This window comes from Alnus glutinosa, chromosome 12, assembly GCF_958979055.1.
Source record: "Alnus glutinosa chromosome 12, dhAlnGlut1.1, whole genome shotgun sequence".
Classification (NCBI taxonomy): domain Eukaryota; kingdom Viridiplantae; phylum Streptophyta; class Magnoliopsida; order Fagales; family Betulaceae; genus Alnus; species Alnus glutinosa.
In genome coordinates, this window is record NC_084897.1 from 21,594,685 (window position 1) to 21,612,056 (window position 17,372).

Sequence of the window (17,372 nt, forward strand, 5' to 3'; positions counted from 1 at the left end):
GAAGCATCTACTCATTATTTATGAATTGTCCAAAAAAAAAAAAAATTAAGGAAATTATACTAAAATCTGTAGAAGGCACCATCTTCCATTTTTATACGTTAATTTAGTATAATTATTGTACTTTTAAGAAGACAAAAACCTCAGAGACTTATCTATAATCACTGGCTTGTTTGACCACACTCGGATAGTGTACTTAGACCATCTTCTTTCAGCAAAAATACCGTTGAACTCGCAGAAAACTCAAATCAAATGGCGGAAATCAAAGCTGATACGACGACGGACCACCACCTGCTGACTGTGCCGGAGCCCGATATCGCGGACCAAAAGCCCCCGAAACCAAAGCGCGTTGCTTCCCTGGACATCTTCCGAGGCCTCACTGTTGCGGTACATTGATATAAGCCATATTTTTTTTTAAACCTTTTCAAAATATATATTTTTGATATTTTTGCGAATTGAATGAGTGAGTGAAGCAGCAGAAATCCCATAATTTCTGGCTCCAATTTCTTGTCCACCTTTTCTCATGGGTTGCTATTTTTTTTTTTCTTTTTCTTTTTCCTTCTATAATTTTCACTGCATGTACTTGTTTTGGATATATCCAGCATTTATGTATTCTCATTTTTGTTATTTTTATTCTTGAAAATCACCAAAACAGAAAAGAGTAATAACCCATAAATATTTTACAATGCGACGTGTTAAGGTTTAGTAACGTTCAAACGGCTCTTGGGAGTTGGGAATATGCAGTGCGTGTAATTTTTTATTTTTTTTTCCATTTTTTTTTTTTAAAAAAATACAAATATCTAGTGTTGATTGTGCCACGTAGAATATGATGCTGGCAGGACGTTAAGTTGATGTCAAGAGTAATGCTTGTTGTACACAAAGTGTGTGTGCACTGTGATTTTTTTTTTGAATTCTGTCTTAACTTTCATATATCAGCAGGAGAAAACTCCTTTTCATCAAGTACAAGACTGGAAATAAAATCAGGGTAAGTTAATAGAAAGTTGATTTTAAGGGGTTAAACTGTAGTAAAAATTTTTTAAGGGGCCAAAGTTGAAAAAAAGACTTAAAATGTGTGTGTGTGTGTGTGTGTGTTTTAACAAATTTAAAAGTTAAAAAAAAAAAAAAAAAAAAAAGCATTTTTGACAAATTTTTTGCTGGAGGGGCCCTGGACCTATTTATTTTGCTAAACTGGACCTATTTGGACGAGTTTTACTGTTAAACGTGAATTATTATATTTAATGTTGTATGTTTTTATCAATTACATTTTTGTTTATCTTGGACCATTCATAAAGTCTAGTAAAAATTAGATTAAACTATATGTTAGAGTTGTGATATCTATTTTGCAGTTGATGATTTTGGTGGATGATGCCGGAGGAGAGTGGCCTATGATTGGGCACGCACCATGGAATGGTTGCAATCTTGCTGACTTTGTGATGCCATTCTTTTTGTTCATTGTGGGGATGGCCATTGCGCTTGCTCTCAAGGTTGGTTTCTGTTCTGTTCCCGTCCAACTTCAGAACAAGTATTGCACAATGCATTCATTTCTTGATGTTTTCTCGTGTAGAGAATACCAAACCGTTTTCTGGCCATCAGAAAGGTGATTCTTAGGACTTTGAAGCTTCTGTTTTGGGGTCTCCTATTGCAAGGTCAGTTTTTGTTTCATTTGCATTTATACTCAGCTTACATTTTTTTTTTTCCCACATTGCAATAACTTTGTTTTACAAGGATATTTGATCAACAAAAATGATGGCTGGTTTGAGGGCAACGTTTTATCAGCAACTTTTTGCTTTTGCTTTTCCTATTTAGAATTTAGTTGAAGCATAGCCATTAAAGTAAACATCTTTATATACAAGTGATCACCAAATTTTATGAGAGAACTTTCAAAAAGGCAAAAGAAATGGCATATAATAAGTTTTCTTCTCAAATGTCCATACGTCTGTTACAGACCCATGTGTGGGAAGCAACAAACTTGAGGAATGTAAAGATAAGAAGGGAGAAATTGCATGGACATAAGACTATTATCTCATTGTTATATGAAGTCTTATTAGGATTAAGATTATATATTATTAAGAGTCTTATTAGGATTAAAGTTATATATTATTAGGAATCTCAAGGATAAACACGTTTTCTTTTAGAATTGTATTTTCATTCTAATTTTTCTTGTAAGCCTATATAAGGCACCCTACATTCATTAATAAAAGGGAGATTAGGATTCCTCGAAATATCCTATTATGGAGTGCTACCAGCAGTCCACCAACAAGTAAACAAATCAACTACTCGTTTAGAAATAAACAAAGATAGCCCTAAGGGATTGAAAAAAAAAAAACATTCTATAAGGTACAAGCAACCTTACAATGGAGAAGGAGATGGTATATGAACTCCTCATTCCTCTTGCACATACAACACCTATCGACTACAATGACATGTTGCTTCCTAAGATTGTCCATGGTAAGAATCTTTTCTAGGGCCCTCGACCGAGCAAAAAAAGTCACCCTTAAAGAAACCTTAGTCTGCCAAATACTATTCCAAGGGAAAAGAATGACATCATTACAAGCCAGGACATTGTCGAAGGATCTAACATCGAACAACCTTCTGGAGGAGACCCACCAAAACTTGTCTTCATCTTCCCGTCTCACTCTAACTAAATGCAACAAATTGAAAAACAAGGCAAAGGCATCCACCTCCTAGTCATGAGCCACTCTAGCACAGCTTACATTCCACTGACTGGAGCCACTAGATAGCTCCAAGTAAGCCGCTATTGAAGCATCCTTCGCGCAAGCAACACCGTATAAATCTGGAAAGGCTTCCTTTAAGGTCTTGTCTTCACACCACAGATTATGCCAGAAACTAACTTTGGAGCCATCTTTCACCTCAAAATTGGTATGACTTGAAAACTAGGCTTTTTAAAGGAGGAAGGATTGTTACGGACCCACGTGAGCTGCATTGGAAGCTGCAAACCTGAGGAATGTAAAGATAACAACGAAGAAGTTGGATGCACATAAATGATAAACTATTATGTCATTGTTATATGGAGTCTTATTAGGATTAACATTATTTATTATTAAGAATTATTAGGATTAGAGTTATATATTGTTAGGAATCTCAAGGATAAACATGTTTTCTTTTAGAATTGTATTTTCATTCCGGTTCTTATTGAAAGCCTATATAAGGCACCACACTTCCATTAATAAAAGGGATATCAAAAGTATAATTTTCTCAAACATTTGTTGTTTGATTGGGAGGCTTAAGATTCCTCGAAATATTCTGCTATGGAGGCTTGGGGTCCTCGCAATACTCTACTACCCTAAAAATCCCTTAATTAATTCTCTTTTTTTTAACTAGTTTCCTCTTTCATTACCCATATCACGCTCATCAATCGTTCAGTTATGTGAGCAGGTAACACCATATCTTACCGTATAATGATTGCATGATTTGTTGGATGCAAGAATACATAAAGCATTTGCAAGACCGATGCCATCCCTTAGTGTTCATGTGTCGTAAGCAATCATTCATTAAGCAGACAACTATACGTTTTATATATAGGCAGAAGAAGGTGGTATTCAGATAAAATGAACAACTTTTTTTTTTCTTTCAAAAAAAGTGACAAATAATTAGTGGTACATTATTGGAGAGAAGAAATTAAGAAAGGACTATAAGCATTAGATGTCGCTTAGATGTTAACTTAGCTTCATCATTTTTGAAGGAGGTTTTTCACATGCTCCCGACAAACTAACATATGGTGTCGACATGAAAAAAATAAGGTGGTGCGGCATTCTCCAGGTAATGTTGATATTAGTCAAGTATCTTAGCCTTATAGGAATGAATTTAAGCAGTAATTCTTTTCACCCTTTCTAGAGAATTGCTTTAGCATATTTGGTAGTATCGCTGGTGGAAATCTTTTCAAGAGATGTTCAAGCCAAGGATTTTCCATTGAGCTGGTTCTCTGTATTCAAGTTGTACTCTTGGCATTGGTAAGTTTGTAAAGTGTGTGCTATCGTGTATTCCCGATGAAAATTTATCAGTAAAACTATTATCAAAGACTTTCTCTGTTCTAAAATTTCAGGCTGGTGGGAGCATGCGTTCTTATTGTTTACTTGGCTGTGCTTTATGGGACATATGTCCCAGACTGGCAATTCACTGTCCAAAATGGAAATAATACTGTTGAACTTACAGTAAGCTTCTGGTTCCTTTTATCTCATTCTTTTAAATCAGAAACTTCTCCTCAAATGATATTGCTATTATCTTTGTATATAGTTGGAGATGTCAGTAACAGGCCTAAATATTTTGTTTAGTAACTGACTAATTTTAGTCTTTGGTATCAATCATTTATTTGGGAGCAATTTGGACATGGAGGGGTTGAACTTGTGAAATCCTGATATTCTGGTTTGCATAGCACGCAACGACTACACTTAGAAAAGGGTTAAGGTCTTTTCGTAATTAGAACTAGTTTTGGTGAGGGGTGCATTGACTTTTTTAGTGACTAAGCTTAACCCATGATGGTTCCACTCTATGTAATGGAACTATCTACCATGGTCGAAAACTTTGTAGAAAACAAATGGTTGGATAATCTATTAACGTGTATATTCTGTTAATTTTAGGTAGTCTGTGGCATGAGAGGAAAACTGGATCCTCCTTGTAATGCAGTCGGGCATATAGACAGAGTTGTGCTAGGAATCGAGCACATGTATCAACATCCAGCTTGGAAGAGATCTAAGGTTTGTAGCGTTTTTCTATTTTACTCCTTATCATATTATGAATTTGAGATCGCTAGTTTAAAGACAGTGGCATTTTTGAATATTTAATCTTCTCTAATATTAAGTTCTGCAGGCTTGCACTGAGAATTCCCCATATGAGGGGCCTTTCCGAAGTGGTGCTCCTTCATGGTGCCATGCCCCTTTTGAACCGGAAGGAATTTTAAGGTCTGTTAACATCATAATTAACTAGTGTCATTTTGATGAATAATGGAAACAGTGCGTCTTGTCTAGATTCTTATCTGCAGGTAACTAGTTGTACCTTTTGCTGAATAATCTAATGCTCCCTGCTGAGGAAACCACATGATGGAAATCATTAGGCTTGGCCTTAGGATATAGTGAACAAATGGACTTCACAAAAATTCCTTGGGCACATTCACTCCATTGCACCACCAAACTGTGACTTTGGTCTATCAAATTGATTTTTTTTCAGCTATTCTTTCCCAAAGTATATAGTATGTGAATGAAAATAGTAAGCATGAAAGAAAAATTCAAAATAATTGCACACTATTTCTTAACAACTAAATAAAAATATGAACTTAGCTGTATGTAAAAGTAAATTGGAGAAGACATGCTGTCCCTGTCTTCTCCCTGTCTTATCGTTAATCCTTTAAAAATACTTAAGGCTGCCTTGACTCTAAGAGGCATGATCTCTCTTTCAACCACTCAATTGGAGCAATTTATTGATTTCTTACACCTGTAGATTCATATTTTTAAGCATGAACCTTACTGATGCTCCAATTGGCTATGATGGAAAGTTTATGATGAGTGTGCTCCCCTGATGTAATTTATTTGACTATTGTAAACCTTGACAATTTCATTTTGAACCGTTTCTATTTGTGAATATTTATCTTATTGCAGCTCAATATCAGCTATTCTCTCCACCATCATTGGGGTGCATTTTGGACACGTGCTTGTACATTTTAAGGTTAGGTCTATGGTTTCATGTATTTATGCCTACCTTACATGAAGATCTGCTCGCTTCACTGATCTCTTTCAATTATTACAGGGTCATCAAGCTAGACTGAAGCACTGGATTCTGATGGGTTTTGCCCTCCTCATTTCTGGAATTATCCTTCATTTCACTCATGGTGTGAACTGAACGTTAAGTATTTGCAACTTTGTATATTATCTGTTATCTCACTGTTTTCTAATTTTTCCCCAATGCAGCAATTCCTCTGAATAAGCAGTTGTACACATTTAGCTATGTTTGTGTGACATCTGGAGCAGCAGCTTTGGTCTTTTCAGCTTTCTACATTTTGGTATTCTTTTGTCTTGAAATTTTGATTGTTCCTTTTCATTAGGATCATTTATATATCTTTTGAATATGGACCCGTGTTGTTGGGATTGCGGCTTGGTTAAAAGTTGATTATCAATTCTTTTGGGTATGCGAGTTCAATGAGATTACATCAAGTTTAATCTAATTTTCTCCTCTGATACCAGGTTGATATTTGGGGGTTTAGGTATCTGTTTTTGCTATTGGAATGGATCGGCATGAATGCTATGCTCATCTATGTTATGGCAGCTGAAGGCATCTTTGCAGGATTCATTAATGGGTGGTATTATGATGACCCCCATAATACACTGGTATATATTCATCGTATTGTGTTTTTACTTTTTACCTCAACCTGTCTTGTCACCACCCCTTAGTATGTTCAGATAATGGGCTCTAAGATGATATTAGATCCCTTCTCAGACTACCACTGGAAGGAGAAGAATATAGGTGGTTCCACCTATTGTTTGTATAAAGACTTTACATAATTTTTCCTAGGCTGGACTAAGAGTGCGGATTTGCAGCATGTTTCTTGACTTCATGGAGGTTTTACTGTGTTTAAGAATGTCTTTTCCTAGTTTTTTTCCAAAACTGCATTAGATTTTCCTGTCAGATAGGCACAAACTTGTCAAGGTTAGAAACCTGTTATAGCAATTTCCAAAACTTGTCAAAACTCTGTTGGAGATAGGCTTTATCATTTCCAATTTTTGCAGCTGTCTATTTGTTTATTTCTCCTCTTCTAATCCAAGCTGCCATGTACTTATAGATCTTCTCCCCCCATAACCATTCCCTTTTCATGTTGCTGGATTCAACCTAATATGTATCATTGGTCCTGCTTATTGCATATAGCTAAGCTACCTTGATTATCCGATGAACGTGCATTGTCTAGGAGAACGGAGGTCTTCCCGTGCCTTGGCAACGCTAGCCTCCTGTCCAGTCATCTGAACAATCAGCCTAGACATTTTTTCCTAAACCTCAACTAAACTTTGATCATTGTCTTGCTCCTCCTTGTTTTTTTTTTTTTCAAAAATATTCTTTTCTAATTTTTATTGATGTTGTTGATCTTTCCTGACAGATATATTGGATTCAAAAACACATTTTCATTGGAGTTTGGCATTCCCGGAGAGCAGGCATTCTACTCTATGTCATCTTTGCAGAGATACTGTTTTGGGGTGTTGTTGCAGGCATTTTGCATGGACTGGGCATATACTGGAAACTTTGAAGTCTAATGTCCACTATACTAAACTTAGATTTCTTATTCTTGCCTTGATTTCCACTGACTGAAACTGTTGTGGCAGTTAGTTGGTGGCTTAATAATAGTCAGCCCCTGTACCCTGTATATATTCTCAGGAGTGACAAGCAAGCTAGATCAATGGTCAATAATTGGGAACTTTATGTTATTTTCTTTTTAGTTTAGTTGTTGGCCCAAACTTTTGGAAATTGTCGTCACTAAATCACAAAAAGAATATTTTTATTCCAATTAGTTAGATGCAAAGTGGGATTGTTTCTTTAATGTTGAGTTTTGAGAGAGTAATAAGAAAACAATGATAACCAATATATAGAATACACCAAATTTCTCAACCCCTTTAACGTTATCGAATACGATTATTGAAATGGAAATAAACCATTTCACGGTCCAAGTTTTATTTTGTTGTATTTAATGATATGCATGAAGTCGCATTATTTGAAAATTTTAAATAATATGACAATATATTCATCATTATATATGTGAAATTTAATCTGAACTATAAAATTATTCTGATTTATTTCTCTTAAAATAGTTTCCATATCACATTTCGTGTTGTAGCCTTTGTATTAGTTTGAACTATTCACAAATCTGGATCTTTATCTTTACGTAGTCCAATGGGTTACCTTTCACTTCATAGCTGAATTCGTGCCTACAATGATTATTCTCCTAAATATTATTCAAATTGCTTTCACATTTTAACTCACCCTAATAAATTTTGTGCTTTGTCTCTTTTATTTGGATCGGAATTCTCTCTATTTTAAGTAAAGTAGAGATGATTTATTTCATGATTCATATTAGATTTCACAATGATGAATATGTTACCATGCCATTTAAAATTTTAAATAATGTGATACCATCTAATTTTTTTAAAAATAAATATCACTATTTACACTATTAAATGCAATAAAACAAAATTTATACCATAAAATAGATCATCTCAATTTTACGGTTTTCACCTGTTCAGTTCCACTTGTAATGCCATATTAATGAGAGAGAGAGAGAGATTGGGGGCAAAAACGGTAATTGATGTTCTTCCGTTTAACTGGGCCCAAAACCCAAATGCGACACAGCCCACAAGGCCCGCTCCTATCCAGACGGCTCGGACCCAAAAGAAATGAAGAAAATAAAGAATAGAAAAAGAAAAAGAAGAAGAAAACAAGCTTTCTTTCTTTCTTCAAGTAGTAGAGCAAAAGCGGGAAATCGCTTATTTGGTCTCTCTCTCTCTCTCTGTGTGCAAATTTGTGTTCCTCCGTCAATTAAAATTCCGATGGCAACACCTATGGTAGAAGATTCGACCTTGGAGGACGACCAGCTCGCTTCGATGACCATCGAAGAAATTGTCCTAGAATCTCATCGTCTCGACAATGCCATCAAGAGCCTCGTCCTCAAGGTCCTCTCTCTCTCTCTCTCTCTCTCTCTCTCTCTCTCTCTCTCTCTCTCTCTATTACATAAATATATGTTTGAAAGAGAGAGTTAGGGTATTGTAAGGGTTTGTGTGGATTTTTTCCCGTTATTTTTTTCTGTGCATTAAGATGGTTTATTTTAGATGGCCCTTTTTTTGAGAATAAGCTCCATTAATTTTTATATGTATTTTAATGTAATGTGTTTTTCCTCAATATATGTTTTTGAATGACTTTCGATTTATTTGGTTTTACTTTGGTAATGTGTTTGAGTGTGTGTTCATTGCTATTTCTATCTTTATATAACTGTTTTTGGAAAAGAAGTTACACTTTTTCTTTATACTTTTATTGGTCCTTTCTGTTAGTCTATGAATTTGTGTGGATTCTCAGGTTTGTAATTTGAGTAATGCTATATACTATAGCCTCATCCCACCTGTTATGGGCCTAAATGGGAAGCATTACTTGAACGTGTCATTGCTTACATGTTAGCTTTTGCTTTTTAAGTAGGGTTAAATTGGGTATTGCCTCACGTGGTTTGACTCGTTTATTTTTTGCCCCTTATGTTTCAATTCGTATCACAGATAGTATCTGGATTATGGCTAAAAACGGAGATGGTATCTCCGTCCAAAAATTAACGATAGTCCACGTGTCTCCTTTCAGGTATTGACAATTTGACATATGTCATATACATTAAAATTAAAAAACTTAAAAATTAAATTAAATTAAAAGCTTTAAAAAAATGAAAAAAAAAACAAAAAAAAAAACAAAAAAAAAAAAAACAAACAAACAAAGCAAAAGGAGGGGTGGCTCAGGTCAGTGGGGGTGGTTCGGCCACCCCCAAGGGCCAAAGAGTTAAAAAAAAATAAAAATTAAGGGGGTTTGGCCATTGGAGGTGGCCGAACCACCCCCAAGGGCCATGGGTGTGGTTTAGTCACCCCTAAGAGCCAAAGTGCCAAAAAAAATAAAATAAAGGGATTTGGCCAGTGAGGGTGGCCAAACCACCCCGTGGCCCAACAGGTTGGTTCGGCCACCCCCAAGAGTCAAAAAAATAAAATAAAAAATAAAAAATAAAAAATAAGGGGCTTTGGCCTTTGAGGGTGGCCAAACCAGCCATGAACCACCCCATCCTCTCTTTTTTTTCTTCTTCTTTTTTTTTTTTTTTTTTTTTTTAAGTTTTTAATATTTTCAATTTTTTATTATTTATTAATTTTTAAAGCTTTTTATTTTCAGTTTTTTTAATGCATAGGCCACGTGCAACACTTGAGAGTAAGCACGTGGACTACCGTTAGTTTTTTGACGGAGGTATCGTCTCTGTCTTTAGCCATAGTTCAAGTACCATCTATGATACGAATTGAAATACAGGAAACAAAAAATTAAAGAGTCAAACCAACCAGGGGAGAAAAAGAGTTTAACCCCTTTAAGTATTTGTTGGTTTACCAATTTCTAGGACCATCATATGTAATGTTATTACAGGTAGTGGGACGTGTGTATGTAGTGGAGCAGTTGTGGGGTAGCAGTGAGGCCACCACAATAACGGTTATTTAGTAGGACAGTTACCTTTTATGTCAGTTGTAATGTGTTAGTGGGTCATTAGAATCGGTTGTCAGCGTAAATACAATATTATTCTAAATACGCAATGGAAAAATGAAAATGTATCTTTTGACCTATGCCTATCGAATGCCATATTGATGAAATATACCGGCTTCATATTTATAGAATAGGTCAGGGACCCTCTATTAGAATTCACCATAATTATTCCTTCCATTAAGAAATTAAAATGAATTAATACAAAATCAAATCGATTGCAAATTAATGCTGATTCCATTAAGTAATTTATTGTGGAATAAATTATCATACCGTACATCGTATATACACATTGGCATATAGGGCATACCATCTCGAAGATTTTCTTACATTGGTGGCAGTAATTTGGGATATTTAGATCTGATCAGTTCCATAATGAAAGATTATCAAAGTATTTGCATCTAAAACCGTGAGCTTATAATCGTGTGCTAGAGAAGGGATTGGCCCTTGAAGTGCTGAAGTTGTTCTTTCTTTTCAATTTACAGTTACCAAATATTTAGGCTCATATCACCACCCCATCCCCATATTAGATCAGCCAATGTTTAACAATAAAAAAGAGATAAGTTTCAAGGGCGGGCAGTTCCACAAAAGTCCATTGGATTGGAAATAGGATACAGTGTATTATATATTATTTCTCTTTTATTTTTTTTCGTACTTTTGTTGTTGATTGGAAGCTATATTTTTTCTTTCTTTCTTTAGTTCTACGAATTTGTAATGAGAACCAGTTGTGTGGATTTCTTGCGTAAAGGAGTTGCACCAAACTATTTTGAAGTTTGATTCGTACAATAAGAGGATAGAAGAGAATCAAGAGAAGATTATGCTTAATAAGCAGGTGCCCTACTTGGTCGGCAACATTGTTGAGGTAAATTATCAGGCTCTCTCACTCTTAATTTTCTGCTAAGCGATTTTTTTCTTATCTCCGTTTATATTTTGATTGTAAATAATTTGTTTGATTCCTTATGAAAACCCTAATATTTGGTGCCATAAATATGTAGTTTAGGTTTATATGTAACCATGAATGACAGTATGGGATATCTGATTGACCCCTCAGTACTGGGAATATAGCGTTTTTTTTTTTTTTTTTTTTTTTTTCATTTCTTATAAATGTTTATTCTCATTGGGTGTTCTTTTGCTATAAAAAGAAAGACTATGGTGGAGAAGAAGGGCGATTCTAAACTTGAATGCGAGGCAAAATAAATTAAACGAGAAGAAGTGTAGAATCTCGTTCAAGTCATGAGAAGGCCATACCAATTCAAGGAAATCCATGTGAGAAAATTGATATGTACAAATGAAAGAATTTATTTAGATCTTGAATCCATCTAGAATGTATTAAAATTATTTCCATGTTTGTTTACTTCCAAAAAATGTTCCAAAAACCATGTCATGAGGCGTGGAGAAGTTCTGAGCCAGTAACAACCACCAACTTCCTGTTACTAAACACTACAAATGTTTATTAATCTCATTCTGAATTTTGCTGTTACATGGGTTTGTGTGCACTAACATCTCCTCAAATCAATGTTAGAAATAAAGATGTGGAACTAAAGAAATTAATGAAAGAAAAATAAAAACTGTATGGAAAAATCACTGAACTCTTGGACAATAAGGCGAATATTAATCTGTCTCGTAGACAAATATTACCTCCCACTTATACAATAAGTTTTGCAAAAGAGAATACAACAATTCTGTCATCACCCGAATGTAATGTGCAGATTGCAAATTCTGAACACTATGATTAAGAAATTTTGTAATAGCAGATAACAAGAAGAGAAGGAAAAAATATGATAAAAAATATGTAGGAAAAAGATATTTTATAAATTACAGAAGCAGTTTATTACAGTTTCTACCTGTTGGAAAAACAGTTTTTGACAATTGAAAAAGCAGTTAGAAAATGTAGTAGTTTCTGATGGTTGGAAAAATAGTTAAATATTCAAAAATACGACTGTTAGAATAGCAGTTGTACACATTAGAAAAATACATATAAATAATAAGCTTGTGTGCAACAATGCGCACTTGTGAAGTGCTAAGTACGTCTAAAGCGTCAAATTGAATAAGCGACACGCGTGCATGCGACGACCAAGTGCTTCGCACTTGGTGACACAACCAATCTAGTATAAGAGCAAGATAAATGCTTATATAGCACACAAAAAACTCATATCTTTACAATGTGGGATAAAGAGTAATTAAAAAAATAAAGGGAAAATTGAAATAATTTAAATTGGAGGAAACTTAAACTTTCATGAAATAATTTTCAACAATCAGAACTCTTTTATGATAATCTAGAAGGGATAGTGCGATGAGTATTGTGAGTTTATGCTCTAACTATGATATTTGAGTTGATTTGGTTACCCCACGCCTAATTTGTGAGGCTGCCGCTGAACTAGGCTCCATGTGGGGAACTGGTGTTTGTACTTAAGTTATTATAGTTATTTGCTTGTTGTACTGGACTCTAATTGCAATCTTGTGTGTTTTTAGATTTTGGAAATGAATCCAGAGGACGAGGCTGAGGAAGATGGTGCGAATATTGATCTTGACTCACAAAGGAAGGGAAAATGTGTTGTGCTGAAAACATCTACTCGCCAGGTGAGCTTGCATATTACTCTAAATGCTAGTTCTTATATTTTACTAGTGGAGTCACCAGAAGTGGTTTAATCTTATTCGAACTTTTCAATTCTTTTTGTTCTGCTAAATGTTATTTAAGCAGTTTTCTTGTGTTTTCTTATGTTAAGCTTTCCACTTATGGAACTTAAGTGGAAAGAAGCTTTCCAGTTATGGAACTTATTTTGCTAAGAATCTTGAACAACAATAAGCAGTCTATCTAAGTGTTGATAATTGCTCTTTTCTTTTCGGATCAGGAATAATTTGTCATGGGCATCACTGGGAATCCTTTAACTTTGATGGCATTTACTTTTCGTGCAATATGTTTGTGGGGGTTGAGTATTTAGCTCCGCTCAAGAGTTGTCTTAACAAGCTTAGGACTCTTGTGTACTATTTTAAATCTTGGCGCTCTTATACTTGCTGATACTGGTAGTAATGGTACCTTTTGCACCAATACTGTATGTGTTCACAAAGTTTTATCTTGGATCTTCCTCTAGTTGACTTGTATGTCCAAATATTGCCAATGTTTCTACTGTTTTTTTTTTCTTCCTTTTATTCAATTGATTAGGTTGTCAGTTCGGTTAAAAAATATGATGATGTGTTTGGGACCAAGCAATATGCAATAGTTATGTCTACCTTGGATTTGAAATGTGGTTCTATAATCGGCTAAGTCTGGCTTCTTGATGGATGCAATTTGTATTCTTAACCATCAGGGGACCATCATCTTTGTTGTGGTGGTTTACATTATTCAAGATGCACTAGGTGTAATCAACCCCCCGCCCCCCCCCCCCCCCCCCCCCCCCTCCCAATCCAAAAAATAATTGAATTTGCTGCAGTTTATCTAGTTTATTGTGTTGTTGACTTACTCTACAAGTGTCAGACTGCTTTCTCTTGATCTTCTCTTTGGTCTTTTTGAGTTGCCTGGAGCCAAGAGGGGTGAGAAAGAATTTGGTTAAATATGCAAATTAGTTTTTGTTTCCTGTTAAATTTGAAGAAAAATGTACAATTTTTTGTTGTCTTGGTTTCATGTATCAAAGAAACAATAATCTGTATTCCACTTGACTGCAGACTATCTTTCTTCCTGTTGTTGGACTTGTCGACCCTGATAAATTAAAGCCTGGTGATTTGGTCGGGGTGAACAAAGATAGTTACTTGATCTTGGATACACTGCCATCCGAGTATGATTCTCAAGTAAAGGCTATGGAGGTTGATGAAAAACCAACTGAAGATTACAATGACATTGGAGGACTGGAGAAACAGGCAAGTTTCTGATTCTCGGCATGATCCTAGAATAACTCCTTTTTGTTTATTGTTATGTTCCATAGATAGATTCCTGGTGATTCAAGTTGATTATTGTTGCAACAGATCCAAGAATTGGTTGAGGCCATTGTTTTGCCCATGACACACAAAGAGCGATTTCAGAAATTAGGAATTCGTCCACCAAAGGGAGTGCTCTTGTATGGACCTCCTGGAACTGGGAAGACTTTAATGGCTCGTGCTTGTGCAGCACAAACAAATGCCACTTTTCTTAAGTTGGCAGGCCCAGAACTTGTCCAGGTAGGAGACACGTTGTTGTGCTGTTTATTTCTGCATTCTTATGGCTGATTACTTATAATTACTTGTTTTGAAAAGGTCTTTGATTTGCTCGTCAGATTTCTATTTTCTTGCACTTGTTGGCTTATCATTTTTCTATGATGCATATATGCTGACACCTGATAATTAGATTATATGGAGATCTTATCTTTATCATCTTGTAGTGCATCTGAGGTCCTGTTCTTATCAGAAACTGAAAGCACTTGAGCTGTAATTTTCCCAGATGAAAAATTCAACTATTGTGTGCCATATCAATAGTTAAGCTGCAACAAGTGTGGAATCTTTATCTTCTAAACTGGTCTCACATGATTTTTCTGCAGATGTTCATTGGAGAAGGAGCAAAACTTGTTCGTGATGCCTTTCAGCTAGCAAAAGAGAAGTCTCCCTGCATCATTTTTATAGATGAAATTGATGCCATTGGCACAAAACGGTTTGATAGGTATGCTGTACCTAATTTCCGCAATGCAGTAATTTTTGTGTTTTTGGATTTACGTCTGTTTGATATTTTTTCAGAACCTGAGTGTTCTTGGGTTTTTTTTGGGTTGGAATAGGTTAGTTTATTAAATAAGAGCTTATCTGATTAAAATGTGTTTGTCTTTACTGCAGTGAAGTGAGTGGTGATAGGGAGGTGCAGCGGACAATGTTAGAATTGCTCGATCAGCTCGATGGCTTTAATAGCGATGACCGGATTAAGGTTTCTCTATGCTTCTTTTTCTTTTTCTTCTTTCCATTTAGTTATTTTTATTTCATGGGTGCCATCTTGAGCACTTTAAAAGTGTTGAATTTGGGTGGAGCGTAGTGTTTTGGTTCATGAAATTTGTGTTATAAAAATGCTTCGTAAAAAACTTTATTCTCTCGGACTCGGTTACAGGCTAAAATGTATTCAGTTTAGTGCCTCAGATAATAATTAACAGGCAGTGGCACTTAATGCAATTGTACTTGTCTATTTCGGACCATCAATTGACAAATTTTAAATGCAACCCTTAGGTGATTGCAGCAACAAATCGTGCTGACATCTTGGATCCGGCCCTTATGCGATCTGGTCGATTAGATCGTAAAATTGAGTTTCCACATCCCAGTGAAGAAGCAAGAGCTCATATCTTGCAGGTGAGTTCTTCAGGAGTGCTTTCTTTGATGATTCTGTGCATTTAGACAATGATATGTGCAGGACTCTAATTAAATCCTTTTCCTTGATTTAGATCCACTCGAGGAAGATGAGCATTCATCGAGATGTAAATTTTGAAGAACTGGCTCGGTCTACTGATGATTTCAATGGGGCACAGCTAAAAGCTGTTTCTGTGGAGGCAGGCATGCTAGCCCTTCGCCGCGATGCAACTGAGGTGTGCACTTCCATAATTTTGCAATCTCTTGCCCATTTGACAAATTTATATTAGTTTCATTAATCAAGGGAAAGGTTGGTGAGATGACTTGGCCTTTTGAGGTATGAACTTGGCCAATAACTAGAGCAATTGAGGGATTGCTTCAATTGGGGATGTGGGACTTCTCTTTGTTCTTTAGCTATCCATTTGTCATCATGGTTCACATTCTTTTGGTTGTTGTATTAGAGGCCATCAAGCTTTTTTTTTAGTGTTGATTTGTACAATTTCAGGTGAACCATGAAGACTTCAATGAAGGTATCATTCAGGTTCAGGCAAAAAAGAAAGCAAGCTTGAATTACTATGCATAGACTGGAAAGTGGGAGGATTTTGTTCAAGTTCATCTTTCATTACCCATATATCACGCTCATCACATGTTCAGTTACGTGAGCACGTAACAATTGGAACTAGGGTTAGCTATTTTTGAGTTCACCCTGGAGGACAAGGGCTTTTAATGGAAGAAGGATTGTTACGGACCCACGTGGATGTGAGAAGCTACAAACCTAAGGAATGTAAAGATAAGAAGGAAACAAGGTTGTAAATGCGGATGCGGTTTTTGGTAATAAATGTATTTGTATCTGCATTATGCGGTTATCACTTTTAATTAACCGCATTCGCGTGTGATTATAAACCGCTATCTGCATGTTTCTTGGGTTCATTCAAAAAAATACAGACACCCCATGATATGTTCATTCAAAAATTACGTACGTACATACAAGTTACAAAGGGTGGTTGTGCAACTGTCAATCTAACAATATTACATATTTAACAAACATAAAAAAATATAAATTAGAAATCCAACAAAACATAAAAGAACAATATTAAAAAAAAAAAAAAAAAAAACATAAATTAAGTCTAAATGTAACACATTCAAAAGTGGATGTTGATGGCAATGATATCGTTTTGGTGAATTTGTTTTTATATATATTGTATATAAGGATGTGCAGATGTGATTATTAACTGCATTCGTTTATCTTAAAATCGCTATCCACATTTGTATCTACATATGTAATTATTCATTTTTGTTAATTGCATCCACATATGCGGTTAGTATTTTTGATAACCGCATTTGCATATGTGGATAGCGGTTAATTGCGGTTAATAGTCGCTCGCTTTTATAGCCCTAAAAAGAAAAAGTTGTAGGCACATAGGACTATTATCTCATTGTTACATGGAGTCTTAATCGGATTAGGGTTATTTATTATTAAGAGTTTTATTATGATTAGAGTTATATATTATTAGGAATCTCAAGGGTAAACATGTCTTCTTTTATAATTGTATATTCATTCCGATTCTTATTGAAAGCCTATATACAAGGCACCACACTTTCATTTAATATTTGCGTGAGGAGCAGGCATGCAAACATTCTCAATACTCTCTCCTAATTCAAGGTTTAGATCATGCAAAAAGTGAACAAGAGTGCCAATACAATGGCACACAATTTAGTCCAATGTTTACCTTCCACTTCATAGCTGGATTGGTACTTACAGGGCTTGTTTGGTAAGGGAGAAAAAATTATCCCTCCGTCTTTACTTTTCTCAAAAACAATCAACT

General features: G+C 35.3%; 2 protein-coding genes across 4 annotated transcripts; both read left to right on the plus strand.

Moving 5' to 3' along the window:
• Positions 1–149: 149 nt before the first annotated feature.
• On the plus strand, positions 150–7,501 carry LOC133852185 (uncharacterized). The gene is made up of 13 exons (XM_062288883.1): positions 150–384; positions 1,344–1,481; positions 1,562–1,643; positions 3,701–3,777; positions 3,853–3,968; positions 4,061–4,169; positions 4,596–4,712; positions 4,825–4,916; positions 5,610–5,676; positions 5,758–5,839; positions 5,919–6,010; positions 6,192–6,335; positions 7,097–7,501. The coding sequence occupies exons 1-13, from the start codon at positions 250–252 to the stop codon at positions 7,241–7,243; spliced, it is 1,398 nt and encodes a 465-aa protein (XP_062144867.1). The 5' UTR covers positions 150–249; the 3' UTR covers positions 7,244–7,501.
• A 970-nt stretch (positions 7,502–8,471) lies between these two features.
• LOC133852287 (26S proteasome regulatory subunit 6A homolog) lies at positions 8,472–16,461 on the plus strand. Of its 3 annotated transcripts, none has more exons than XM_062289017.1 (10): positions 8,472–8,660; positions 11,003–11,116; positions 12,727–12,834; positions 13,918–14,109; positions 14,215–14,406; positions 14,763–14,881; positions 15,049–15,136; positions 15,430–15,549; positions 15,642–15,782; positions 16,052–16,461. In XM_062289017.1, the coding sequence occupies exons 1-10, from the start codon at positions 8,538–8,540 to the stop codon at positions 16,127–16,129; spliced, it is 1,275 nt and encodes a 424-aa protein (XP_062145001.1). In that variant the 5' UTR covers positions 8,472–8,537; the 3' UTR covers positions 16,130–16,461. The 3 variants fall into 3 exon arrangements, with proteins under 3 accessions (XP_062145001.1, XP_062145003.1, XP_062145002.1); XM_062289019.1 differs by lacking the exon at positions 8,472–8,660 and adding an exon at positions 11,397–11,520 and having other exon boundaries at positions 10,582–11,116; XM_062289018.1 differs by lacking the exon at positions 8,472–8,660 and adding an exon at positions 10,583–10,872.
• Positions 16,462–17,372: the final 911 nt, after the last annotated feature.

Excerpts from the sequence above, each read along its gene's own strand:
- LOC133852185 (XM_062288883.1), top strand. The coding sequence starts at position 250 with ATGGCGGAAATCAAAGCTGATACGACGACGGACCACCACCTGCTGACT. Across the intron at positions 1,482-1,561 it reads CCATTGCGCTTGCTCTCAAG|AGAATACCAAACCGTTTTCT; the intron begins GTTGGTTTCTGT and ends TTTCTCGTGTAG. Across the intron at positions 3,969-4,060 it reads AAGTTGTACTCTTGGCATTG|GCTGGTGGGAGCATGCGTTC; the intron begins GTAAGTTTGTAA and ends CTAAAATTTCAG.
- LOC133852287 (XM_062289017.1), top strand. The coding sequence starts at position 8,538 with ATGGCAACACCTATGGTAGAAGATTCGACCTTGGAGGACGACCAGCTC. Across the intron at positions 14,882-15,048 it reads GGCACAAAACGGTTTGATAG|TGAAGTGAGTGGTGATAGGG; the intron begins GTATGCTGTACC and ends TCTTTACTGCAG. Across the intron at positions 15,783-16,051 it reads TTCGCCGCGATGCAACTGAG|GTGAACCATGAAGACTTCAA; the intron begins GTGTGCACTTCC and ends GTACAATTTCAG.